This window comes from Stenella coeruleoalba, assembly GCF_951394435.1.
Source record: "Stenella coeruleoalba genome assembly, chromosome: 3".
NCBI classification, from domain to species: Eukaryota; Metazoa; Chordata; class Mammalia; order Artiodactyla; family Delphinidae; genus Stenella; species Stenella coeruleoalba.
In genome coordinates this window covers 110,252,421-110,278,930 of record NC_137148.1, presented here as the reverse complement: position 1 = coordinate 110,278,930, position 26,510 = coordinate 110,252,421, and the positions used below count along the sequence as shown (strand labels likewise).

Here is a 26,510-nt window from a genome sequence, read left to right as displayed (position 1 = left end):
CCAAAGGCAGCCCACCACATTTTTTTTAATAAAATTTCATTGGAACATAGTGATACTCATTAATTTAGGCATTGGTATGGCTATTTTCATGCTACAAGGCAGGGCTGAGTAGTTGACAGAAACCCTATGGCCCAGAAAGCCAAAAACGTTTGCTATCTGGCCCTTTAAGAAAAAGATGGCTGACCCTAAAGGAGGCCGCCCTCCAGAGCTTCTCAACAGGTGGACAAGAGCTCAGGAAACCGGCCAAGCAGCAGCACGGGAGGGGCAGGTGAGCCCAGCTGTAGAAATGGAGAGGGAGGGTGCTGGGGAAGGTGTTCAAGCCAGACCTCACAGAGAAGGTGAACAAGATCTTAAAAGGATGTCTAGGGTCTGGGCAAGCAACACGGAAGAGACGTGGAGGTCCTGCTGCCCAGCCCTGCAGGGAGCTCTGGTTGAGTAAGGGGGCCAGGCAGAAAGGAAGTCTCTCGCAGCTACAGGGTTTCTGTTTTCCTGCAAAACCAGAGACCTGGCTATGCTTCCCAGGCTACTCAAAAGAGAAGCCAATCTTCTTGTCTTCCTTGCCCAAGCAGGACTTTGGAGAGGACGACTCCCTCTACATCACCAAGGTGACCACCATCCACATGGGCAATTACACCTGCCATGCCTCTGGCTACGAGCAGCTGTTCCAGACCCACGTCCTGCAGGTGAATGGTTAGTAAATGGCTCCATGCATGTTGTCCCCCCAAAGTGTTCCCAAACGCTGCTCAGAACAACCCTCCTCCCCTCCTGCATTCTGACTTCTTAAAGAAATACCTGACCCCAAAATGTCCCATCTTTCCTGTAAGTAAAGAGGGACTGGGGAGGGGGGTGGGCAGGCAGGGGCAGAGTCTGCCAACTCATTTCCTGGTCTGGCTTTCCCCAAAGCCTCCTCTGATGAAGTGAGTCAAGGTGGGAGGGGGTGAGTCACTTAGGCAGGTCGCACCCAGCATCTCCAGCAGGCCCCTGTAGAATGTGGAGTGTGCCCTGTAGGCGATGTTACCAAACCCAACTTGGGTCCACCCGCCTGCTCAAGGTAAAGCCCGTCTGCTGACACTGGATTGTGGTGAAGGAAAGTGCAGCGTTTACTGGAGGGCACCAGGCAAGAAGTCCAGGCAGCTAGCGCTCAAAAGGACCCAACTCCCGAAGGCTTTCAGGGAGAGGTTTTCAAAGACAGGGGGTTGGGAGCGGGGGGGGGGGGGGGGGGGGGGGGGGGAATGCTGTGGGGCGCATGATAAGCTCGTGGACATTCTTTTGATTGGTTGGTGGTGAGGTAATCGGGAGTCAACACTGTCAACCTTCCGATTCCAACCGGTCTGGGTTCGATATACTTGTGGACAGCATAGAGTTAACTTATTCCACCTGGTGGGGGTTTCAGTATCTGCAAAACAGCTCAAAGGACATGGCTCAGAATGTTATCTATAGTCCTTGAGGAGGAACTAAAGGTCCTTGATTTTGTTTAATGACTAAACTATTATTATTTTGTCTTGCTTAACTGTTTTCCTTTCTGCATTTTCTCACTTGTCTGATTAAATTTATTCTTTGGCACTCAGGGCAGGCCTGGGAGTCTAAAGGTTTTCTATAGACAAGAGGCAGGTGGAGGACGTGGGGGTTGGGGAGGGAGTCTGTCCCGGGAAGGCCCCATAGGGTCCTGCTCGATTACAGTGACATGGAGATGGCAGGCTGTTGTGGTCTTGATCCAGTGAGAAGCAGACACTGTCTAGAACATGCCACTCCCCCTCCAGGTACTGTGGACCCAAATCACTTATCCAGTTGGGAGGCCTTACTTTCTGCAAAAGGGTCTGCTTCCCACCTCCCTCCCCCAGAGGCTTAAGGAGCCTCAGCTGGGGCCCAGCCAAGCGGAACCTCGGCAGCTGCTTCTCTGCTTCCCCTGTGTTGCCAGGACTCCCAGAAGCTGAGAAGAATTAACCCCTGCTGCTGACCACACCAACAATTACAATAGTTCTCTGAGACTTTCTCTGGCCAGTCCCTGGGCTAACACGTCACATGGACTCTCCCAGTCCGTATATTTTAACCCACTTTATGGATGAGTCTCTAGGTAAGGTCACTTTCCTGGTCACAGCACTGGTAGGTGTCATTCTAGACCCAGCCTCTGTCACGCGGCTGGCCGCTCCAGCCATCACAACAAACAAGCCATCACAGTGCCATGGCAGATCAGCATTCCAGGGAAACTAGACGTGTCCCGCCACGCCCAGCTGGGCGTCACTGCTTTCACCAAGCAGGCCTGAGCAGGGCGTCTGTGCACCAGAGAATAATGTGAAAGCTCCAGGTCAGCCCCAGAGCCTTTGTGCCAACTGTGTCCAGGGCTTCTGCTCTGATAAAGTATACACGGTGTTGAGAATAATTACATCATGAGGTTCAATGTCACTTACCTCTGGGATCCTGGGTGACAGGCCATTTAAGGACAACAGAGTGAGCTCAGCTTGCCTCTACGTTTGTCTTATAGGATGTTTTAGGGATTTTTATGTTCGTATGTGCCGAAGCCGTATTTTATTAGTATTTCCCTTGAGCTGGGACATATTTAATCCTTTGGGGCTTTGTGGCTGTGTTTGTTGGCTTGAATCAGGGTGTACAATGAAGTTTCTGGATTTCATCAGAAATAACCCAGGGGTTCCCAGTTATAACACCCCTGGGTGAGTCATCCCAGGCTGCCGTTCAGAGGCCAGCCTGGTGTGCAGCAGGCGGGCAGTGTCTGGGCCGCCCCCTGAGCAGGGCTGCTCCAGGGGCAGAGCGTGTACTCTGCAGTGTGAAGAGGGCTTTATCATCTATAGCTGGAAAGTGGTGCCCAGCCTTGTACAGTGTTGGTGAATGTGTGCTTGCACAACTCCACACGGTTTGGCCCAGGTCCCTCGGGTCCTCAGACCAGCCTGAAAAAGGGAAATCACCCAGGATTCCCAGATCCTCCATCCAGCCCTTCGCATCCTGCCCCCATCTCATAAGAACCGAGGGTACAAGGAGAGGGCTTGAGCCCGGTCCCCTTCATTTCCTCCAGAACAAATCTGTGGGGAAGGGAGGGGATCCACCAGACCAGGAACCAGAGTAACTCGTGAGTGACAGCCTGTCCTCGCCTCAGGCGCCTGCAGGAGACTCTGTGGTCTTAAACACCTTTAATACACGAATGGCAGGTCCACGGTGCTGGGAGGGCCCTTCTGCCTCCTGTTCCCCCAGAATTCTGAGACAGAGCTCATGATGGGAATGAGCCATTTCCTCCCTCCCGGTGCTGCATCCGGGAACAAGGCCCAGGCCCACGGACACCATGTGTTGCTGGGCTGAACGTAGAGACTAGGCTGCTTCCTGTTGCTACCCGAGTGGGGAGTGGACTCTGCAGCTGGCACTGGACAGTTCTGTTCAAGCCACCCCAGGCACTCCACTCCTACCCACCCCCCAGCCCAGCGATTGCTAAAGAGGCTGCTTAGGGCTAGGGGAGTCTAAATAGCAAAACCTCCCCACTGAGATCCAAAGAGAGGCCCCCTGAGATCCATTTCCTAACTGCTGAGAGATTTAAGGCTTCTCTTCCAGCCGAAGCACTAGAGTCAGCGGCAGCATGCCGGGACCTCTGTATTTTGCGGTGGGCTTTCCACCTCATTCCATGGCTTACTTCGCTCAGTTCCATGACGGCTGGGCTGGGCCATTAGGGTGGGCTTCACTCCAGGAGCCCACAAGGTCCCTGGGCTTGGCTGACCCCCAGGCACGTGGGGGTGGCATTTGGGTCCATTAAGCAGCTCCCTCATGGGAGCACCATACTAAGGTAGATCTGGTGTTGCCTCCCAAGGACATGAGTCCATTGCCTGCTGACCAAGGAACAAGATATGAGGTTTTCAGAGTATTCCAGAAGTGAGGCATGCTGTGTTGACTGAGAGGGAAAACCTCCCTATCTGTGTGGGAAGGTGGGAAGATGTCATTGAAAGTAAAATGGTACAAAAGACACAATTACAGTAGGAACATTTACTGAATAATTACTGGGCACCATCTCTGTTTCACAGATAAGGAAACTAGGGCTCAGAGAGATTAAGTGATCTGCCCAGGAACCCCAGCCCTACAATTAGTATATCACTGCAAAACGGATCTTGACACCAAAGCCTAGACTCTTGACGCCTTCTCTGCCCCATCCTCCCCTTTGGGACATTGCACTGTTGCTGTGGGTGAATCCAGATGTGGTCGTTCAGCAGGTCGGTGTTGATCTGCTGTCTAGGGGGGGCACACTGTGGGGGACCGGGGACGGGAACCCTGCCTCGTTTATCCCTGCCCCTGGTGCTGAGCTCACGCATGGTCAGAAACAGCTGGCTTAGCGAGCATGCAATGGAGGACCCACAGCGTAGATATAAGGGCAGGCCCCGCCCGCAGCAGGACTGAAGTTGATGACCTGCACGGCTTGGCCGTCCAGCTCCAGGTGGGCTTGGCAGATCACTGTGCAGATGCCCGATGCTGCTCAGGTTCCCAGGGGGAGGCCCAGGAGGGCTGGGCTGCTGAGGAAGGCTCACCGAGGCAGTGGGCATGGGGGGCTTCCGGGCAGGAGGACTGGGAAGGTGAGAAGGCACCATCTGTGCTCAGGACAGAAGGAGCGCTGCTTTGCTGAGGCATCTCGTGGAGAAGATGTGAGAAAGCTATAACAGATTCATCTGTGGGATTTGTTCCTTTTTGTCAGTCATCCCAAGCGTGAGTCAAAAGCATGAAAGATGTCCCAGAGCAGCTTGAGTAGAATTGGTGGGGTCGCCCAACTGTGCTGTGGGTGGTGGGATTTGGTCCCCTCTTGGCCTGGAAGATGGCCTGTGGCTTACTGAGCCGAGGCGGTGCCCAGGACACACAGACAGGGAACAATGTTCTGTCGTTTCCTTCTCCTTGCTTCTCCTCAGTCAGAGGGAGGACAAGAAGGGGAGGAGGATGAAGCGGGGAGAGGAGGCCCTGCCAGCTCCCTGCCTCTCTGAGGGCTCAGAAGACTCCATGTGAATGGCAGGTGTTCTGGGGAGGCAATGTGTGGCCAGTGGGCCCAAGAGACGGGGATACCGCACATGCGAACAGGAGCTGGGTGGCGCTGTTCCACCCAAGGCACGGCGCAGACCCGAGCTCGAGACACCTCTGTCATAGGGTCAAGACATGAACTCTGAGCCAGAGAGACCTGGATTCAAGCCTAGTACCTATCCAAGTGCTGGTACTTCCTTGACATACATCGTTGGTGAGTAAACTCACCTGTAAAATGGGAATGACAATAGTGCCTCCTCCCTTATAGGCCTGATGAGATCGGATATGTGTCAAATGCTTGGGAAATGCCTGGCCAGATACAATTCAGAGTCCAAGATGGGACAGATATGGGGGAGGTTTTGTTTTGTCTCAAGCCATATTTAACTGTAGTTGGTGGACACAGATGGTCTGAGCTGGTAGCCCCTCAGAGACCTTCCAGCTCATTATACAGATGGGAAAATCAAGACCCAGAGGAAGTTGCCAAGCCAGGAATAAAATACAGACTTCTCCCTGGAGCTGCCTCACGCCCTGGTGGCAGGGGCCGGGCTCCATATACAGGCTGGGCCACCATCTTCTGGAGCTTCTTCTCCGTCCAGGACTCTACCTTGACCTGGTTTGCTAAAGGAAGCCCTTCCAGGCAACTATTTCCTTTCTCAAATTATTAGTATAACTTCCCCATAGACCAGACCCCCCAGAGATGAGGCCCAAACACTGACATGATTTATAACTTCATGCAAACTTCCCACATTGCTTCCATAGGAGGAACAGAAACTTCAGAAATAAATGATTAATCCATTAAATTAAAAACACCCTCAACCTCCCCACAGTTCAGACAAGTAGCAATTCATTCCCAAAGCACAATAGTAATCTCTCAAATCTGTCTATTACTCCAGCTTGGTACTTTTGTGAATGTGCCTCTTGCTTAAGACATATTTATGCTGCCTTTCACCTTGGAAATGATTGATGTTTCCCAAAGAAAATGTGCCTTTGTGTTGTGTATTGAAATATTTTCATGGGAAGGTTTTGCAAATTTAAAAGAAAATGAATGTGTTTATCCCAGATACCTTAATTCGAATGCTTTTTAGTGTGTGAATTAACACAGAGGAAGAGGGGAGATCAGGGCTAGAGGAAAACAGTTGGGCCTTTGCCTTGCTGCTGGCAGAAAGCTGGGTCTCCACCCGATCCCTACCCTGGGAAGGGTAGTTTCTCACAAAGAAAATGCAGGACTTTTTCTGACAGGACCCTGGCCGAGCAGGGGCCAAGGGTACCAAGGTCTTTGATGCCTCCCTGCCCAGGGTTCTCCTTAGGCCCTCCCTGTCCTGGCAGGAGGCTGGATCAGGGCTCTGGCTGCAGTGCTCTCTTCAGAGCCCGGGGCCTGTTCCACACCAGCTGCAGTCTTAGCGATGCCTCATCACACGCGAGGAGGACAGTTGGGTCCTGGAGGCAGTGGCTGAGCTTCTACCCAAATAATGGGATGATTATATTTTCCTTCTAACATCCTATTGCCAGTTTTCAACTTAGCAAAGGTCAGGTCAGGGCAAAACGGGCTTCTCGGTGGAGCTCCTTGGTACTCCGGGGTTTGCCTTCCATGTCGCAGGCCCGCTCGTGCCAGGCATGGAGCTGGGAAGATCCAGGAGGCTACTGGCCCCGATCTAGCCAGGGGTCTGGGCTTGTGTGCAGGGCCCCCTTCCATTGCTGCTGACTGGGCTGCGCTTCTTTGGCCTCCTCTACGCCAATCCCTCAGGAACCGTAGGAGGGGAGGCCCAAGCCACGGGCTCACGGAGGGGCAGCAGCAGCTTCCATCCCCGGGAGTCCACCGTGCACGCTCACAGACGCACACACGCACGCACACTGGGACCCAGGCTCTGCCCCACCCCTCCCACGTGCCCCTGCCCCGTGAACTTCTCTCTCTCTGCTAGGCCCGCCCTGCCTCCTTGACTCCACTGCCCTGCACTGATTGTTCCCTTGGCTAAGAATCCTCCCTCCCACCCACCTCTCCCCGCTCCGCCCTGCCTTGCTGCCAACACCACCTCACCCTTCACTGTCGTCATCATTCATTCAATAAGCATTTACTGAGGTTCTCTGCATGCCACTCACCAGGCTGAGCACTGAAAACAGCAGTGGACAGACCAAAATCCCCATCCTCATGGAGCAATTCAGAGGGTGGAAGATACTAAGGAGGAAAATTTTAAAACAGGAGGGGGTAAGGAGACTCAGATAAAAGGTGGAAGCTTTAGGTATGACGGCAAGTAAAGGCCATACTGAAAAGATGACATTTGTGTCCACTTGGTGGGAAAGTCAAATATGCCTCCAAAGGACCTTGGTCTGAGCACCTGGAAAAGTAAAGGCCGTTCACTGAGAGGAGAGGATCGTGGAGGAGCAGGCTTGGAGACGAAAGATCTGGAGCTCGTGGGGACGTGATAAACGTGTGATGTCACGCAGCCCATGGGGTATCTAAGTCTGGAGTTGAAGGAAGAGGTTTGACTGGCGGTATAAATTTCCGAGGCCTCACAGGGGAGCTTGTATTTAAAGTCAATAGACCAGAATAGATGCTGAAGGAGTGCAGAGAGAGAATGTCCAGCAGCCGAGCACGACAGCACTGAGAGCCTGGGGGATGAGAAAAAGCAGCAAGGAAGGCAGAGGAGAAGCCACAGAGACAGGAAAACTAGGAGTATGGTGTCTGGGGCCAAGGAGGAGGAGTGATCAGCTATGGTGAATGCCACCGGCAGGTCAGGGAAGGTGAGGAGAGAGAACTGGCCATTGGGTCAGGGTTGGTGTAGGGGGGAGCGGGGCACTGTGGTCCAGAGCAGAGCCATTTCCACACGTGGTGGGGAAAGGTCTGCCTGGAGCTGGCTCCGGGGGGATGGGGAGGAGATGTGAGAGCCACCAAGTATGGACAACTCTCCAGGGTGTTTCCAAGAAGAAAAACGGGGCAGAGTTGGGGAGAGAAGCTGGGGTAAAGAGGTTTGGGGATTTTTTTCCAAGATGGAAGTTAAAAGTGTTTTACGGACTAATAGGAAAGATCCAGTAAAAAGGGGGAAACTGATGCAGGAGGGAGAGAGAAGTGCTAGAGGGACGTTGTGGACAGGACGTGAGGGGATGGAATCTAGGAATGAGGCTCACGGGACAGGAAACTCAAAACTGGGTCCTTTTCTGGGGAATGGAAGGAGGATGGTCTGTCGGTGGCAACACCTGCCCCACCTCCCAGTCCATGGGGTAGGGGACGGGGCGGGGGGACAAGTGTGGGGAGAGAGAGCCACATCCACTTAAAAGGCTGCAAGAGAAGGAGTGTCACCAGGTTTCCATCTGAGCAAGAAGGTGAGGAACACTCACAGAGGAGTTTAAGGATAGAGGACGTTCTGCTGACGGCAGAACATGAGTTCTAGAAGGCACAACAGAAGGTTTGGGGGATGATGGATGCCCCAGCGGCCTAGGCTCTTATAGACTGACAGGATCCCAAATCAAGGGCATGAGGGAAAGGGCCCTGATGGTCCTCAGTTGGAGATGAGGAGACTGGGGACAGGGGCCACTGGGAGGTGGAGGACACGGGGTTCTGAGGGCCATCTTTAGTCCTGCTGATGGAGGGATGGAGGTCCAAGGAGGAGTGGTCGTAGCCCCCAGGATGACTTCGGCTCCTGGAGACCTCCAGGCCAGCCAGGGTTTCCTCCCTCTCAGCAGACGTGAGCTGTCTTCTAACCCCTGCCACTGGAGGCCCAGGTGTCTTTGCCCAGCAGATAGTCCTTTGTTTTTAAGTGAATGGATGGTTCCACTCCCTTGACTTTCAGTCAGCTTTTGTCTTGTTGTAGAACAGCGCCACCTATTTCAGTTCAATCGGTCTGCAAGAGCTTCCAAGTCAGGTGACCCAGGGTCTCACCTGGAACCTGATAGGTAGAAGCAAATCCCCCAGCCCCAACCAAGACCTCCAGAATCAGACACTGTGGGGTGGGCCCAACATTGTTTTAACAAGAGCCCCTGCTCCAGCCAGGGGATGCAGATACACTCAAGTGTGACAGGTTCCTGGGTCCACAGATTCCCATCAGAGGGCAGGACAGAGGCAAAGGCTAGTCTTCAAGGCTTGTGCTGGCCACTGGGCACCTCACTGAGGAGACTGGTCCACAAACCACCAGTTCACTGGACAAACCTACTATCAATAAAGGGGTAGGCCCCACAGGCATAAGGAAAGTCGGTATTTCCTTTGTGAGGTGGAGAGAGTAGATGCAAGTGCTGTATTCTGATAAGTCTTCCCAGACCCCTGTCCCTATGTCCCCAAAGCTCCCTTCTGGTAATCCTCATCACACCTTGCTGTTATGTTACTCATCTTCCCCCTGACAGAAAGCTTCATGAGGCCAGGGACTGGGTCGATCTTATTCACTGCTCTGTGTGTAATGCCTGACCCTTAGTTGGGATGTAATAAATGTTGACTGTACAATATTGAGTTGACAGAACTTTGTAAACTCTATAAAGACCATTAATGTGCTGCTGGACTCAAAGCTGGGAAGTGCCTCAGCCCTCCCCTCTCCTCCCCACACTGCCTTTCCCTCTCCCCCTGCCTCTCCCCCACCCCGCCCGCCATTTGCTATTGTAATACTTGAAATACTTTGTAATATGTGGTATGGAAAAATGACAGTCATCACTCTTGTTTTTCAAAATTTCTTCTGCTGTTCTTTCACATTCTTTCTTCTAGCTAAATTTGAGAATTATTTTGTCAAGACCCCACCAATTGATTTTAACTGGAATGAGATTAAATGTTTGGCATAATTTGGAGTATCTTGTTTCTTAACAACAGTAAGTCTTCCTATCCAAGATCATCTCTCTCTAATTTTTCAAGTCTTTTTATATGTCTTCAGTGAGATGTTATAGTTTCATTCATTTCGGTCCATTGTGTTTTCTGTCTGGCCACTACTGGTACGTAAGTGAGCTATTCATTTTGTCTGTCTGGGTACTGGCCCCTTTATGGTACTCACTTATTAAACCTTACACTTCTGGTTCGTTATCTGGAGCATATCCAGGTAAAGTATCATTTTTCTCCACCTCTTTAATATTTCTCCCTCTCATTTCTTGCCTTCTATTGACAGTAACATCCAGAAAAATGTTGAGAGTCTGATATTGCCTCCTTTCCTCTTTCCTTTTTGTTTTTTCCCCACTTGATGTTTCACCGTTCTGAAAAGATTGGTGCTGGTCCCACTTTTTATAGAGATATTCTTCATTGTAGGAAGAAAATATTATTCTGTTCCTATTTTATTGAGGTTTTTTTCCCTCGAGAAATGGATTTTGAATTTTTTCAAAGGCCTTTTAGTGTCTAGCAAGAGAATCAAATGGTTTTTCTTTTTTGACTGCCTTTGACTTGCATATGATTAATTATAGATTTCCTAATAGTTAGTCATTGAAACATATTATACTTGGTCACAGTATGTTCTTTTATTGGGTTGGCCAAAAAGGTCGTGAGGTTTTTCTGTAACATCTTATGGAAAATAATACATCTTACGCAATAATGCCATGCTAGGTTTGATTTGCTAATATTTTTATGTGGGTATTTGTTTTTTGTGTTTTTTTAATTTAATTTTTATTTTATATTGGAGTATAGTTGATTTACAATGTTGTGTTAGTTTCAGCTGTACAGCTAAGTGATTCAGTTACACATATACATATATTCATTCTTTTTCAGATTCTTTTCCCATATAGGTTATTACAGAAATGGAGTAGAGTTCCCTGTGCTTGCTATACAGTAGGTCCCTGTTGATTATCTATTTTACATATAGTAGTATGTACATGTTAATCCCAAACTCCTGATTTATTCCTCCCCGCCCCCACATTTCCTCCTGCCTACAACCACAGGTCTGCTTTCAAAGTCTGTGAGTCTGTTTCTATTTTGCAAGTAAGTTCATTTGTATCATTTTTTCTTGGATTCCACATTACTAAGTCTGTGAGTCTGTTTCTGTTTTGCAAATAAGTTCATCTGTATCTTTTTTTTTTAATTCCACATGTAAGTGGTATCATATGATATTTGTCTTTCTCTGACTTATTCGCTTAGCATAATGATCTCTAGGTCTATCAATTTTTTCTTAATTTTTATTTTATATTGGAGTATACTTGATTAACAGTGTTGTGTTCGTTTCAGGTGTACAGCAAAGTGATTGTTATACATATACATGTATCTATTCTTTTTCAAATTATTTTCCCATTTAGGTTATTACAGAAAATTGTGTAGAGTTCCCTGTGCTATACAGTAGATCCTTGTTGATTATCTGTTTTATACATAGTAGTGCGTATATGTCAATCCCAGACTCTGAATTTATCCCTCCCCCCAACCTTTACCCTTTGGTAACCATAAATTTGTTTTCTAAGTCTGTGAGACTTTCTATCTTGTAAATAAGTTCATTTGTATCATTTTTATAGATTCCTCATATAAGTGATATTATATGATATTTGTCTTTCTCTGTGTGACTTGCTTCACTTAGTATGATAATCTCCAGGTCCATCCATGTTGCTGCAAGTGGCATTATTTCATTCTTTTTAATGGCTGAGTAATATTCCATTATATAAATGTACCACATCTTCTTTAACCATTCATCTGTCAATGGACATTTACATTGCTTACATGTCTTGGCTATTGTATACAGTGCTTCAGTGAACATCAGGGTGCACATATCCTTCCGAATCATGTTTTTCTCTGGATATATGCCCAGGAGTAAGATGGCTGGATCATACGGTAACTCTATTTTTAGTTTTTTAAGGAACCTCCTTACTGTTCTCTATAGTGGTTGTACCAATTTACCTTCCCACCAACAGTGTAGGGGAGGGTTCCCTTTTCTCCACACCCTCTCCAGCATTTATTGTTTGTAGACTTTGTGATGATGGCCATTCTGACTGGTGTGAGGTGATATATCATTGTAGTTTGGGTTTGCATTTCTCTAATAATTAACAATGTTGAGCATCTTTTCATGTGCCTCTTGGCCATCTGTATCTTTTCTTTGGAGAAATATCTATTTAGGTTTTCTGCCCAATTTTTGATTGGGTCGTTTGTTTTTTTAACATTGAGCTGCATGAGCTGTTTGTAACTTTTGGATATTAATCCCTTGTTAATCATGTCATTTGCAAATATTTTCTCCCATTCTGTGGGTTGTCTTTTCATTTTGTTTATAGTTTCCTTTGCTGTGCAAAAGCTTTTGAGCTTAATTAGGTCCCACTTGTTTATTTCTGTTTTTATTTCCATTACTCCAGGAGACGGCTTGAACACAATATGGCTGCAATTTATGTCAAAAAGTGTTCTGCCTATGTATTCTCTAGGAGTTTTATAGTATCCAGTCTTACGTTTAGGTCTTTAATCCATTTTGAATGTATTGTTGTGTATGGTGTTAAAGAATGTTCTAATTTCATCTTTTTACATGTAGCTATCTAGTTTTCCCAGCACCGTTTGTTGAAGAGACAGTCTTTCCTCCATTGTATAGTATTTCCTTCTTTGTCGTAGACTAATTGACCATAGGTGCATGGGTTTATTTCTGGGCTTTCTATTCTGTTCCATTGAGCTGTACTTCTGTTTTTGTGCCAGTACCATATTATTTTGACGACTGTAACTTTGTAGTATAGTCTGAAGTCAAGGAGCCTTATTCCTCTAGCTCCATTTTTCTTTCTCAAGATTGCTTTGGCTATTCGGGATCTTTAGTGTCGCCATACTAATTTTAAGATTTTTTGTTCTAGATCTGTGAAAAATGGCATTGGTAATTTGATAGGGATTGCATTGAATCTGTAGATTGCCTTGCTTAGTATAGTCATTTTTACAATACTGACTCTTCTAATCCAAGAACATGGTATATCTCTCCACCTGTTTGTGTCATCTTCGATTTCTTTCATCAGCATCTTATAGTTTTCAGAGTACAGGGCTTTTGTCACCTTAGGTAGGTTTATTCCTAGGTATTTTATTCTTTTTGATGCAATGGTAAATGGGAGTGTTTCTTTAATTTCTCTTTCTGATCTTTCATTGTTCGTTTATAGGAATGCAAGAGATTTCTGTGTATTAATTTTGCATCCTGCAACTTTATCAAATTCATTGATGAGCTCTAGTAGTTTTCTGGTAGCATCCTTAGGATTTTGTATGTATCATATCATGTCATCTGCAGTGAGAGTTTTATTTCTTTTCTAATTAGAATTCCTTTTATTTCTTTTTCTTCTCTGATTGCCATGCCTAGAACTTCAACACCTATGTTAAATAAAAGTGGTGACAGTGGACATCTTTGTCTGTTCCTGATCTTAGAGGAAATGCTTTTAGCTTTTCACTGATGAGAATGATGTTAGCTGTGGGTTTGTCATATATGGCCTTTATTATGCTGAAATATGTTCCCTCTATGCACACTTTATGGAGAGTTTTTATCATAAATGGGTGTTGAATTTTGTCAAAAGCTTTTTCTGCATCTATTGAGACAATCATGTGGTTTTTATTCTTTAATTTGTTGATGTGGTGTATCACACTGATTTGTGGATATTGAAAAATCCTTGCATCCCTGTAATAAAACCCACTTGATCATGGTATATGATCTTTTTAATATATTGTTGGATTTGAATTGCTAGTATTCTGTTGAGGATTTTTGTGTCTATGTTGATCAGTGATATTAGCCTGTAATTTTTGTTTTTTGGTATCTTTGTCTGGTTTTGGTAACAGGGTGATGGTGACCTCACAGAATGAGCTTGGGAGTGTTCCTTCCTCTGTGATTTTTTGGAATAGTTTCAGAAAGATAAGTGTTAACTCTTCTCTAAAGAGTTTGATAGAATTCGCCTGTGAAACCATCTGGTCCTGGACATTTGTTTGTTGGGAGTTTTTTAATCACAGTTTCAATTTCAGGACTTGTGATTGGTCTGTTCATATTTTCTATTTCTTCCTGGTTCAGTCTTGGGAGATTGTACCTTTCTAAGAATTTGTCCATTTCTTCCTTAGTATTTCTGTCATGTCCATTGTAACTTCTCCTTTTTCATTTCTAGTTTTATTGATTTGAGCCCTCTCCCTGCTTTTCTTGATGAGTCTGGCTAAAGGTTTGTCAGTTTTATTTATCTTTTCCAAGAACCAGCTTTTAGTTTCATTGATCTTTTCTATTGTTTTCCTTGCCTCTGTTTCATTTATTTCTACTGTGATCTTTATGATTTTTTTCCTTCTACTAACTTTGGGTTTTGTTTGTTCTTCTTTCTCTAGTTGCTTTAGGTGTAAGGTTAGGTTGTTTATTTGGGATTTTTCTTGTTTCCTGAAGTAAGATTGCATTGCTATAAACTTCAGTCTTAGAACTGCTTTTGCCACATCCCATAGGTTTTGGATCATTGTGCTTTCATTTTCATTTGCCTCTAGGTATTTTTTAATTTCCTCTTTGATTTCTTCAGTGATCCATTGGTTGTTTAGTAACATATTGTTTAGCTTCCACATGTTTATGTTTCTTTGTTTTTTTTTCTTATAGTTGATTTCTAATTTCATAGCATTGTGGTCAGAAAAGATGCTTGATATAATTTCAATTTTCTTAAATTTACTGAGGCTTGCTTCTTGGTTCAGCATGTGATCAATCCTGGAGAATGTTCCATGTGCACTTGAGAAGAACGTGTATTCTGCTGCTTTTGGATGGAATGCTCTGTAAAAATCAATTAAGTCCGTCTGTTCTAATGTGTCATTTAAGGCCTGTGTTTCCTCATTGATCTTCTGTCTGGATGATCTGTCCATTGATGAAAGTGGGGTGTTAAAGTCCCCCACTACTATTGTGTTACTGTCAATTTCTTCTTTTATGACTGTTAGTATTTGCCTTATATATTGGGGTGCTCCTTGTTGGGTACATATATATTTACAATTGTTATATATTCTTCTTGAATTGATCTCTTGATCATTATGTAGTGTCCTTCTTTGTCTCTTGTAACAGTCTTCATTTTAAAGTCTATTTTGTCTGATATGAGTATTGCTACTCCAGCTTTCTTTTGATTTCCATTTACATGGAATACGTTTTTCCATCCCCTCACTTTCAGTTTGTATGTGTCCCTAGATCTGAAGTGGGTCTCTTGTATGCAGCAATATATACGGGCCTTGTTTGTGTATCCATTTAACCAGTCTGTGTCTTTTGGTTGGAGCATTTAATCCATTTACGTTTAAGGTGATCATCAATATATGTGTTCTTAGAGCCATTTTGTTAATTTTTTTGGATATCTTTTTGAAGGACTTTTTCCTTCCCTTCCTCTTTGTTCTATTCTCTTGGGATTTGACGACTATCTTTAGTGTTGTGTTTGGACTACTTTTTGGTTTTTTGTATGTATCTAATGTAGATTTTTGGTTTGTGGTTCCCATAAGGTTTTGATATAGCAGTCTATACATACACAAGATTATTTTAAGTTGTTGGTCTCTTAATTTCCAATGCATTTCCAATATCCTGCATTTGTACTCTCCTTTTCTCACAATTTCTGGTTTTGACATCATATTTGTGTGCAGATGATTTCCTTCCTTTACTATATGTTTGACTTTACTGGTGAGCTTTCTCATTTCTTGTTTCTAGTGTGTCCTTTTCCTTTCAGCCTACAGAAGTTCCTTTAGCATTTGTTGCAAAGCTGGGCTGGTGGTGCTGAACTCTCTTAGCTTTTGCTTATCTGTATAGGTTTTCGTTTCTCTGTCGAATTTGAATGAGAGCCTTTCTGGGTAGAGTATTCTTGGCTGTAAGTTTTTCCCTTTCATCATTTTAAATATATCATGCCACTCCCTTCTGGCCTGCAGAGTTTCTGCTGAAAAATCAGCTGATAACCTTGTGGGAATTCCCTTGTATGTTATTTGTTGCTTTTTCCTTGTTGATTTTTTTTTTTTTTTTTTTGCGGTACGCGGGCCTCTCACTGTTGTGGCCTCTCCCGTTGTGGAGCACAGGCTCCGGACGCACAGGCTCAGCAGCCATGGCTTATGGGCCCAGCCACTCCACAGCATGTGGGATCTTCCCAGACGGGGGCACGAACCCGTGTCCCCTGCATCGGCAGGCAGACTCTCAACCACTGCACCACCAGGGAAGCCCTTCCTTGTTGATTTTAATATTTTTTCTTTGTCTTTAATTTTTGTCAATTACTATGTGTCTTGGTGTGTTACTCCTTGGTTTTATCCTGCCTGGGACTCTCTGCACTTCCTGGACTTGGATGACTGTTTCCTTTCCCATGTTAGGGGTATTTTCAGCTGTTATCTCTTTGAATATTTTCTCAGGTCCTTTCTCTCTCTTCTCCTTCTGGGACCTCTATAAGGTGAATGTTGGTGCATTTAATGTTGTCCCAGAGGTCTCTTAGATTGTCCTCATTTCTTTTCATTCTTTTTTCTTTATTCTGTCCCACAGTAATGATTTCCACCATTCTGTCTTCCAGCTCACTTACCATTCTTCTGCCTCATTTACTCTGCTATTGATTCCTTCTAGTGTATTTTTCATTTCAGTTATTGTATTGTTCATCTCTGTTTGTTTGTTCTTTAGATCTTCTAGCTCTTTGTTAAACATTTCCTGTATCTTCTCAGTCTGTGCCTCCATTCTTTTTATGAGATCTTGGGTCATCTTTACTATTATTACTCTGAATTCTTTTTTTCGTGTAGATTGTGTATCTCCACTTCACTTAGTTGTTCTTCTGGGTTTTTATCTTGTTCCTTCGTCTGGGACATATTCCTCTGCCATCTCATTTTGTCTAAATTTCTATGTTTGTGGTCTCCTTTCCACAGGCTGCAGGATCATAGTTCTTCTTGCTTCTGATGTCTGCCCCCCAGTAGGTGAGGTTGGTCCTGCTGCTTGTGCAGGCTTCCTGGTGGGAAGGACTGTTGCCTGCCATCTGGTGGGTGGAGCTGGGTTTTGTCCCTCTCTTGGGCAGGGCCGTGTCAAGTGTTGTGTTTAGAGGCAGCTGTAAGCTCAGTACAACTTTAGGAAGCCTGTCTGCTGATGGGTGGGGCTGGATTCCCACCCTGCCGGTTGTTTGGCCAGAAGCATCCCACAGTGGAGTCTGCAGGCTGCGGGGTGGCCCCAGGTCTCATTGCCAAAATAGAGAGCTCACACTGATCAGTATTCTGAGCCCTCCACCGCCAGTGTCCTTGCCCCCACAGTGAGCCATAGCCAACCCCTGCCTCCCCATGAGACCCTCCAAAACCCTCAGGTAGGTCTAGCCCAGGCTCCTATGGAGTCACTGCTTTGTGCTGGGTCCCAGTGCATGTGAAGTCTTGTGTGCATCCTCCAATAGTGAAGTCTTTGTTTCCCCCAGTCCTGTGGAGCTCCTGCACTCAAGCCCTACTGGCCTTCAAAGTCAAATGCTCTGGGGGTTCCTCCTCCTGATGCCAGACCCTCAGGATGGGGAGCCTAACATGGGGCTCAGAACTCTCACTCCTGTGGGGGAACCTCTGTGATATAATTATTTTCCAGTTTGTGTGTCACCCACCGGCAGGTATGGAATTTGATTGTATTGCAAAAGCTCCCCTCCTCCTGTCTCTTTGTGGCTTCTTCTTTGTCTTTGGATGTAAAATATCTTCTTTTGGTAGGTTCCAGTCTTTTTTGTCGATGGATGTTCAACAGTTAGTTGTGATTTTGGTGTTTTTGTGAGAGGAGGTGAGCACAAGTCCTTCTACTCTACCATCTTGTCCAGAATCCTGATTTGCTAATATTTTACTTGGGATTTGGGTATATCTAGTACTGAGTCAGTTAGGTCTGTAATCATCTATGTTGTGCTCTCTTTGGCAGGTTTCCGTGTCCAGGTTATACAGCTTCATTATAAAATTTGGGACATCTTCTCTGCTGTATGCTGTAGGAATTATCTGTTCCTGAAATGTACAAAAGAACTTCCCTATGAAACTAATCAGGGTTCTTTGGGGGTTAGTAGCGCCTTTTTAGAAACAGCTTTATGAACTTTCTTTGTAAAGGAACCGGTGGGCAACATAGGTGTGCCGAGACACTGTGAATTGAAGAAAAAAAAAAAAACCTGAATAGGTTACCAGAGTAATTCAAGGTAAACTACAAATAAAGGATAATTGAGACAGCAGAGAAAAAGAAAAAAAAACAGCTTTATACAGGTATAATTTATATACAAAAAAACTGCACATATTTAATCTATACAATTTGATGAATTTGTACATGTATACGCCTAGGATACCACCACCACAATCAAGGTAACAGACATACCCATCACCTCCACTTTGTTTTTCTTTTTTGTTCGTTTTTGTGGTGAGAACACTTAACATGAGATCTACTCTCTTAATAGATATTTACGTGCACAACATAATATTGCTTATTATAGGCCCTATATTATATAACAGATCTCTAGAACTTAGTCACTGCATAACTGAAAAGCAGTGCTTTAAAATGTTTTAAATGCTCTCTTCTTGATTCCATGTCAATACTTTAAAGTTTCCTTTTAAGTGATTCATTTCATTGAGCACTTCATGTTTATTACCTATAATTGAACAAAGTACTTCCATATTTTTTAATCTCCCAGAAATTTGGCTCCTTTATTCATTTTCACGAACATCCAGGTCTCAGATTTATCAGTTCCACTCTTTTTTGGCAAATTGATTCATTCCTTTCTGCTTCTATCTCTATTGATTCTTCCCTCACCTTCTTCAAGTTTACTGTGTGGTTGCTTGGCAGGCCTATATAAATAAATGGTGATCTAGCAGGAGCCCAAGGTTATTCACTCCCAGGTCCTGGCCTCCCACATTCTAGAACCCGGGCTGCTCTACCTCCTTCTCCAACTCCCCACCAGTCCAGTGTTCCTAGGTCCCCCGTCTCTATCTCTGTACTTTTGAATCATAGCCTCTTGAAAAAAGCTCTGCTGTCTCTTCGACTTGAACCCCATTCCTCTCTTTACCAAATTCAGGGTATAGGAAGTTTTCCTAGATAAATTACTATTTCTTCCTTCTTTGAACCAAGGGGAGTCAGAGAAGAGAGATCCACTTCTGTGTTCTAAGCAGTCCTCTAGATACGCCTTAGCTAGAGCCCCTTTTACTTCATCGATCCCAAGTGGCCTGACCCGTGATAAGGACCTTCTCCCACACCCTGGGACTCTCCCCCAGAACTGCAAACAAAGAGAAACCAAGGAAATGACTCAGATTTTATTATTGTTTGGTCTGTGTGTGGTTAGTCATGGGTGCCTCTGAGCTCATGTTATGGAAACAGCTCTGGCCACTCTGAAGGTGGGTTTGTGCCCTTTGCCAGCTATCCATTTGGCTTTGTCCTCGGCCCCCTACTTTGCCCCATAGGTCAACCAGAGGAAAGACTTGAAACTCAGGCTAAGTTGATCAGATTATTACCAGCCTCCTGGGTTTTGACAGGACCTGCAGCATCTGTTTCTCACAATAAGGTAATAGAATTTTTCTTTTGTCCTCAGCCTACCCAAGCACAGATCACTAGAAATCTTCACGTTCTAGGATCAACATTATCACTTCCTTCTATATATGCGTCAATTTGTTCCACCTCTAGTCCCAAGAAAAATCTCTCTCCTAACATACTGGGTCACTTTCTTTTCTTTTTTTTTAAGTTATTTTTTTTTTAATATTTGTTTAGGCTGTGCTGGGTCTTCATTGCGGCACGTGGGATTTGCGTCGTGGCATGCGGGATCTTTCAGTTGCAGCATGCGGACTCAGTTGCGGCATGTGGACTTCTTAGTTGCAGCATGCAAACTCTTAGTTGCAGCGTGCATGCAGGATCTAGTTCCCCGACCAGGGATCGAACCCAGACCCCCTGCATTGGGAGCGCAGAGTTTTACCCACAGGACCACCAGGAAAGTTGCCCTGGGTCACTTTCTTTTATCGGACAATAGAAGTGTCCAGATAACTCTGGGAAAATGTAGTTGCTGGCTTCAAGGCAAAGAATGCATCTCCCAACTTTCCAAAAGGTGTATGATGTGGTTTTTGTTATTGTTGTTGTTTAGTTTAATATCCAGGTGCCTTTACAGAAGCTCTCATAAACCCTTTTTGGAAGTATGTAGAGAAACATGCATGAATAAGTAAGAGCCCCCAGTTCCACTGAAAATGATAATTATTTTACTTCCTGGGCCCAGAGCAAGGGGTAGGAGGGAAGATCCTCTAGACAGTCCTCACTCCTTCCTGCCCTACAGACAGCCCATGTAGGAAAGGCCAGAGGGTAGAGGGTACTGATGCTCATCTGATGAGTGGGCCTGGTCACATCCCCAGCCCTGAACTTGACTTCCGGGACCCATGGGTGGGTCAGGAGCCAAGGAGGGCACACTTGCCTCTCACGCATGTTCCGGGGATGAGAAGTGGAAAAATAAAAATGACCCACTGGAAAACCAATGGTCTTCCCTAAAGCAGTAATTAGGAGCCCTGCCAGTCAGTGCCCATAAGTACTTTGTGAAGCACTTCCTTGCAAGAGATTAAGCCCCTGTCCAGTGGCTTTCCGATAAGAGAAATAATATATCTGAATTTTATTCATTCAGAAGTAAGTTTTGGCAGTTGTTGCTCTTTACGTGTAGCAGCTGAACAGCCGTAAATATTTGGATTGTCTCTCTGATCATATTTAGAATAATGATGAACGCCATGAATTACAGCGTACAAAGCCTGACGTGTTTATTGTCGGCAATCCATTTTATAGCCCTTTCTTTTAGGGCTTGCAAGCTGGTTACAAAGAGAACTCCAGAGTTGTCTCTCGGTTCAGCCCTCTGGGCAGGGTCTCAGAGTTGGACTACAGGCCTGAGGCAGGTGAAGGCGTTTTCTCACCAGCACTAACTCTCACCCACAGTGCCACCCGTCATCCGTGTCTATCCAGAGACCCAGGCACAGGAACCTGGAGTGGCAGCTAGCCTGAGATGTCACGCAGAGGGCATTCCTATGCCCAGAATCACTTGGCTAAAAAATGGCATGGATGTCTCAACCCAGATGTCGAAACAGCTTTCCCTTCTAGGTAAGAGCTCCGCTCGGTGTCTCTGTGCCATTTTTCCCATCAAGTTCAAGCTGACGCTCTCCCCAGGAGTGGAAATGAGAGGAGTGATTTGTTTCTAAGTCAGACATTCGGGGAGCAAACAGATATCTCCCCGTTTCCCTGCTCTCTGGACTCACACAGATCTTTGTGAGCACAATGATGAGACGCCGTCAATCAGGTCCCAGGTCACCTGCAGTTCATTTCTGCTGTTCCAGCTCTTCCTGGGCGTATATCAGGGTACTGGCTGCCCTCAGCCCTGCTGAGGGGCTGTGCTTTTAACCTCAACACTCTCAATAGAAGGGAGAAGGGAGGAAGGATGGAGGTCCCAGCTGAACAGGCCACCCTGAGCACTGTCCCTTCTACAGCCAATGGGAGCGAACTCCACATCAGCAGTGTTCGGTATGAAGACACAGGGGCGTATACCTGCATTGCCAAAAATGAAGTGGGCGTGGACGAAGATATTTCCTCCCTCTTCATCGAAGACTCGGCTAGAAAGACCCGTGAGTCCACGCTTGCCTTTGAGCTCCTCACTGAGCTGGTTGGGGGATGTTGGGTGGCAAGGGCCACAGCCACCAATCATGAGCCCCTGGAGACAGGGGTAAACCTCATATCCTTCTGTGCTCAAAGCTGGGGACAGAGGGTGGCCAGAGGTGGGTAGACCTTCCCTGTAAGCCTAGACAACTCTGGAGGCATAGACAGGGAAACTCTCTGGACAGCAGACAGAACCCAGGACCACAAGGAAGTTCGCATATCATATCCCCAGTTCTGCCTCCTACTTGCTCTGTCCCTCATCCACAAAAGTGTTCATGCTAACCGCGCACCAGCTGCTGCTGCCCATCCACGGCCCAGGAACTGGCCTGTGCACTCTCACACACCTGTCTTTACTCCAGGGATTGTTGCCCACCAGGGGCGCTAAGCAGGCTCTCCCTCGTAGCTACTGCTCCCCAAGAGACCCTGCAAGGTTGATTTCATGGATATGGGTGTCGGACATGGTCTCTTTCCCTTGATCAAAGGCTCTAAGCTGAGTCTTTATCATCAAGGGAGAAAATCAGAAGTATTGCAGATGGTCTTCCTAGGGAGGATCCTAGCAGAAAACCAGCTTGCTCCTGGAAGTAGTCCAGGAGGTCTGGGAGAGACGTTGCTTGCTCTTTATCATCCACAGAAGAGGAGAGTCCCATTAGCTTCTGTGATCCTGGAACCTGATTCATTAGGAACCAAAAGGGTCCTGAGCCCTGGAAGCATTTGTCCACATCCAGCGTCCCCCCTCAGTATTGCTGGGGCCATGAGTGGTGCAGGTTCTAAACATGATGGACTAGATACCAGTATGTTCATGAACTGAATCACTACAAGGAAGGTTCTGAAGTTGCTTTTTTCTTTTTTTTCCTTCCCTCCATCACATTCCTGCTTTCACCGTTCTCTGATGCTGCAGTTGCAAACATTCTATGGCGAGAAGAAGGTACCAAGCTTTCTTATTTTGTGTTGTGCCTGTGCTCACGTGTGTTCATGGTCCCATAACAGGCCATCTTTCCATAAGCCAACAGCTTTTCCAGACATCAAGCAGTCCCCACAGGTGGGGTCCACGGGCCAAATCAGATGGGAGCCGGGAAGTCCGTGTCAAAATCAAGTGGCACACGTGAGGCAGATTTCAACTTACTAGTGTCTTGAACGGACATTAGACGATTAGAATTTTTAAAACGAAAGTTTCCATTTAAAGCAATTTTGAAACCTCCACTGAAGCCAGCTTCTTGGCAGGGGTCCTGGCCAGAGCTGGGCCTTAAACTTTTTTCCAGTAACTGATACTGGCGTTGGGGTTTAGTGTATACTTTGAGGAAATGCCGAATAAAAAAGCTACCATGATTTCTGTACATGTATGTTTACATGTATATTTCTAAATGAATGGGTTTTTAAAATTTGTATCTAACCATCTGTAGATATTAGGTTGGGCCATACAAAATTGCCATTTTTGTATGTCAAAAATGGTCTGATAACACGGCTCCAAAAATGGCAAGCACATGTGGGCACTGGGTTAAAGAGCCTGAGTCGCTCTGTGGGGTGAACGTGCATTCGTGGACCCCAACCCTACCTATGAACCCCTACACCAGAGAGTCCAAATCCCCTGAGGTAACTTATTCTCCAGCCAGGTGGACAGAGGGACGGTATGAGAAGCAGCAGAGAGCACCATGCAATTTCGGGGCTAAGCACTAAATTTCCTCCTTGAAAACCCGTCGTATTTCCTCATATTTTTTCCTTAAGAACTGCCATGTTACCTACAGTCTAGCATATGCACGCATACACGCACTCAGAGTGACTTCCTGAATGTCAGGCACAAATGCTCACACAGTAAGTCTGGGAGCAAAACAAAGGCAGAGCCCGGAAAATGAGGGATTGCTGCCAATGGGCTTTAGGAATCCTCAGGAGGAAAGTCAGAGCAGCGGGTGCTAATCATGGACAGTGGTCCCTTGACCCCACCTGAACTTAGTCCCTGGGCCACAGTGCACACAGAGAGCTTTGGCTCTGTGTCTTTAAAAGGTGTTTTCTAAGGGGTGTTTCCAAATTTCAAAAGTGGAGACCTGCAGAGAATGCAGGAGGCCCTGGAAAGTGTTAAATGCAGCTCTGGAGGCCCAAAGGCCAACTTAAGACCCACAGCTGCCTCGGGGCTTTAGGCTGGCTGGTGCTGCGCTAATATTGGACAACCCAGCAGCGAACAAACTCCATCACGCCTGGACAGCTAGCTGCTCACACCCCTCCCTGCTCAAACTCCAGGCCTGGAGGTAGGGAAATACAGAAGCAAAAGCAAAGAAGCCAGCAGGGCCCCAGGGCGCTGTCAGCTCTCAATAGGAACAGTGAAATGATGGGTGCGCAGAAGCAGAGAAAGCTCCTGTGTGCCCCCTTGGTCAAGCTAATCACGAGCAGAACCTTCCAGGGGCTGGCTCATGAGGCCAGCTCTCTGGAAGTCAGTTATTTGTGGAGCAAGGCCTTGTTGAGCCTCACATTGCACTGTCGACTGTGACAAGGCCCGGTGCTCAGCCTGCAGTGTAACCACAGCTGCAAAGCCCACGTGGGCTCTACTGAGCTTTCCATCTCATGTGGGTTCTTCCAGCTACTGATTCTCCAAAAACCTTGGGAGGCTATTGCAGGGTCTGTGGTCTTACAGGGACTTTGACCCCCTCTGGCCCCTACAGGTTTGAATGAGAGAAGCGTGCCCAGGTGAGAGTGTACAGAAGGGAAAGTCCTCCTGGAAACAGGATAGACTGGAGTCAGAGCGAATGTGTGCTGCCTAGCCCACTCCAAACAGTGGGCGGCCGTGTAGGAGGCGCTGGCCTGCTTCGTCTGGCTCTCAGGACAGGCTGTCCAGCACCCCAGGATTCCCACTGGGACTTATGCAGTGCTCCTAGGTGCTCCCAGTTTCTGAGAGGCTGGCGTCTAGCTGTCTTTAGTGGCAGGAGCCCTCCTGCCCGGAGCCCCTCTCAGCACAGAACCAGAGGCAGGTGAGGCTGTGTCACACAGTCAGAGACCTCTGTCCACACTGGGAACCACAGGCTCTGGTGAAAATGACCTGCAGAGCCCCTGAAAGCAAGTGGAACGGTGATTCCTATTTGCCTGTTTCATTGTTTTCTAACTCACTAAAAACTTACCCAGCTAGTCAGTTAAGTCAGTACACTGGTTTTCTCAGCATGACTGGAAAGAGAATTTTCCACATCGCTAATTCTCTTAGAATTCATAGCAATCTTTTCAATGTTTTACCTTCAAATGAAATGAAGGGAAGGAGGAAGGGGAGGGGAGAAAGAGGGAGAACTCTAGACCTTACCCACCCTTGTGCCATGTGGACCTTTTATGGAGAGCAGGGTGAAGGGACAGAGCCCAGGGCTGGGGCTCGGGGTCTGACCCCCGCTTGGGCACAAAGGCACATGGCCTCAACCCAGCCCCTCCCCATCTTGGACCTCAGGTTCTTTGTCTTTAAAATAAGGAGGCTGAACTAACTTGTCCCCAAGGCCCCTTCTCTGCTGGTCTAAGGAGATTTCTCCCCAGACAGTCCTGGGCTGGGATGGGGGTGCAGGCAGGTGGCCGAACCAGGCTGTGGGCTCCGTCGCCTGGCCTGGGGCTGCTGTAGGGAAACTGGTAGGGCAGATGTTGGAGCAAACTGTCTTGAAGGAAGGGTCTCAGGCACAGACAGGCCCGGTTTGGACAAAGGAATACCAGCCACAGCTTGCTTAGGCCCTCACATCCCAGGTAGCAGCACTGTACATAAACGTGTTTAAAAAAAATAAAAGCCTTTGCTTTTTTGGCATCACCTGATCCATTCCGATTTGACTGGTTGACAAGGACCACGGGAGACTTTGCCTTTCGGAACAGAAAAGGTCAAATGTATGTCAAAGCCAAGGCTATCACTCATTTGAAAACGTGGGTTGGTGGCCGGCCCTGGATGACCTGGCACAGGTGCGCGTGTCTGGGAGGACAGCCTGGGGATTGCAGAGCCCTCGGTGTACATATTGATTCGCGGCCCTCGGGCACTCGCTCCCCACACACCGCCTGCTCGTCTCTCTTCACCCCACCTCGGCCAGGCCTTGCGCTCTGTGCCTGTATCAGACGCAGCCAGACTGTAGGTTTCATCTGTGCCTGATGTGATACGTGACCCTGCCTGGGGACCAACTGCCAGGAGGGGCCTAAGTATGGCTGTGCTTGCTCCTCGCAGGCCTCAGTGTGGGAAACATGTTCTACATCTTCTCCGACGATGGCATAATCATCCTGCACCCGGTGGACTGTGAGATCCAGAGGCACCTCAAACCCACGGAGAAGATCTTCATGAGCTACGTAAGTGTCTGTGCCTGGGGCACATCCACCTCACACACAGCATCCCGAGAGGCAGCCTTTCACCATGTGTGCCGCTTGATTTCTTAAATTCCATTTGCTACCTGTGATGTGGCTCCAGATGTGGTTCAAGGCTAAGGAAGGAGCACATGAGGCTTAAACTCTCATTCCTTCCTCCAGCGGCCACTTCCATGCACTGAGCCTGAGGGGAGGCCCAGGGCGGACGGATGGGTTCCTGGCCTCTGCGAGTTCACAGTCAAATGACGGAAACAGAAGTGTGAACAGACAGCTGCCAAACAAGTGCCGCTAGAAGGATGTGTAAGGTGCACAGGAACATTGAGGAGAGAGGCCTCTCCAGACCTTGGGGGACAAAGTCAGAGAAGGCTCCTGGGGCAGGTGATGCCTGGACTCAGCTGTGAAGAACAGATGGGAATTGGTGATGGGTTTCGAGAGGAAATGTCATGAATATGGAGCACAGAGGCATAAAACATCAGGTCACATTCAGGGAACCGTAAATATTCTCTATGCCTGGAGGGACGAATGGATGTGGGAAGGGCCTCAGACTTAGGATGACCGTAGGTAAGGGTCAAAGCTGAGGAGTTCTCATGGGAAGCATTGAAGAACTTCAAGTGAAGGATGGCCAGGATCAGGGTGCTTTGGGACCTGTGCAGGGCCTCACGGTGGGTAATGATCAGAAGGGTTGCACTAGAAACACAGAAGGGGGTGAAGAGGCTGTTGTGATCACCCAGGTGAGGGCGGTGACCTGGGTTAAGCCAGTGGTGGTGGGAATGGGAAGCACTGAGTAGACTTTAGAGCTTG

The 26,510-nt window shown here is 46.9% G+C and overlaps 1 protein-coding gene across 1 annotated transcript in view; it reads left to right on the top strand.

Moving 5' to 3' along the window:
- The window catches only part of FSTL4 (follistatin like 4), a 440,804-nt gene that overhangs the window by 388,796 nt on the left and 25,498 nt on the right, over positions 1 to 26,510 (top strand). The window contains exons 8-12 of the mRNA XM_079916826.1: positions 570 to 690; positions 20,703 to 20,864; positions 21,248 to 21,382; positions 22,312 to 22,338; positions 25,576 to 25,694. Coding sequence (XP_079772952.1) covers positions 570 to 690; positions 20,703 to 20,864; positions 21,248 to 21,382; positions 22,312 to 22,338; positions 25,576 to 25,694 — 564 coding nt within the window. The remainder of the gene's footprint in view (positions 1 to 569; positions 691 to 20,702; positions 20,865 to 21,247; positions 21,383 to 22,311; positions 22,339 to 25,575; positions 25,695 to 26,510) is intronic.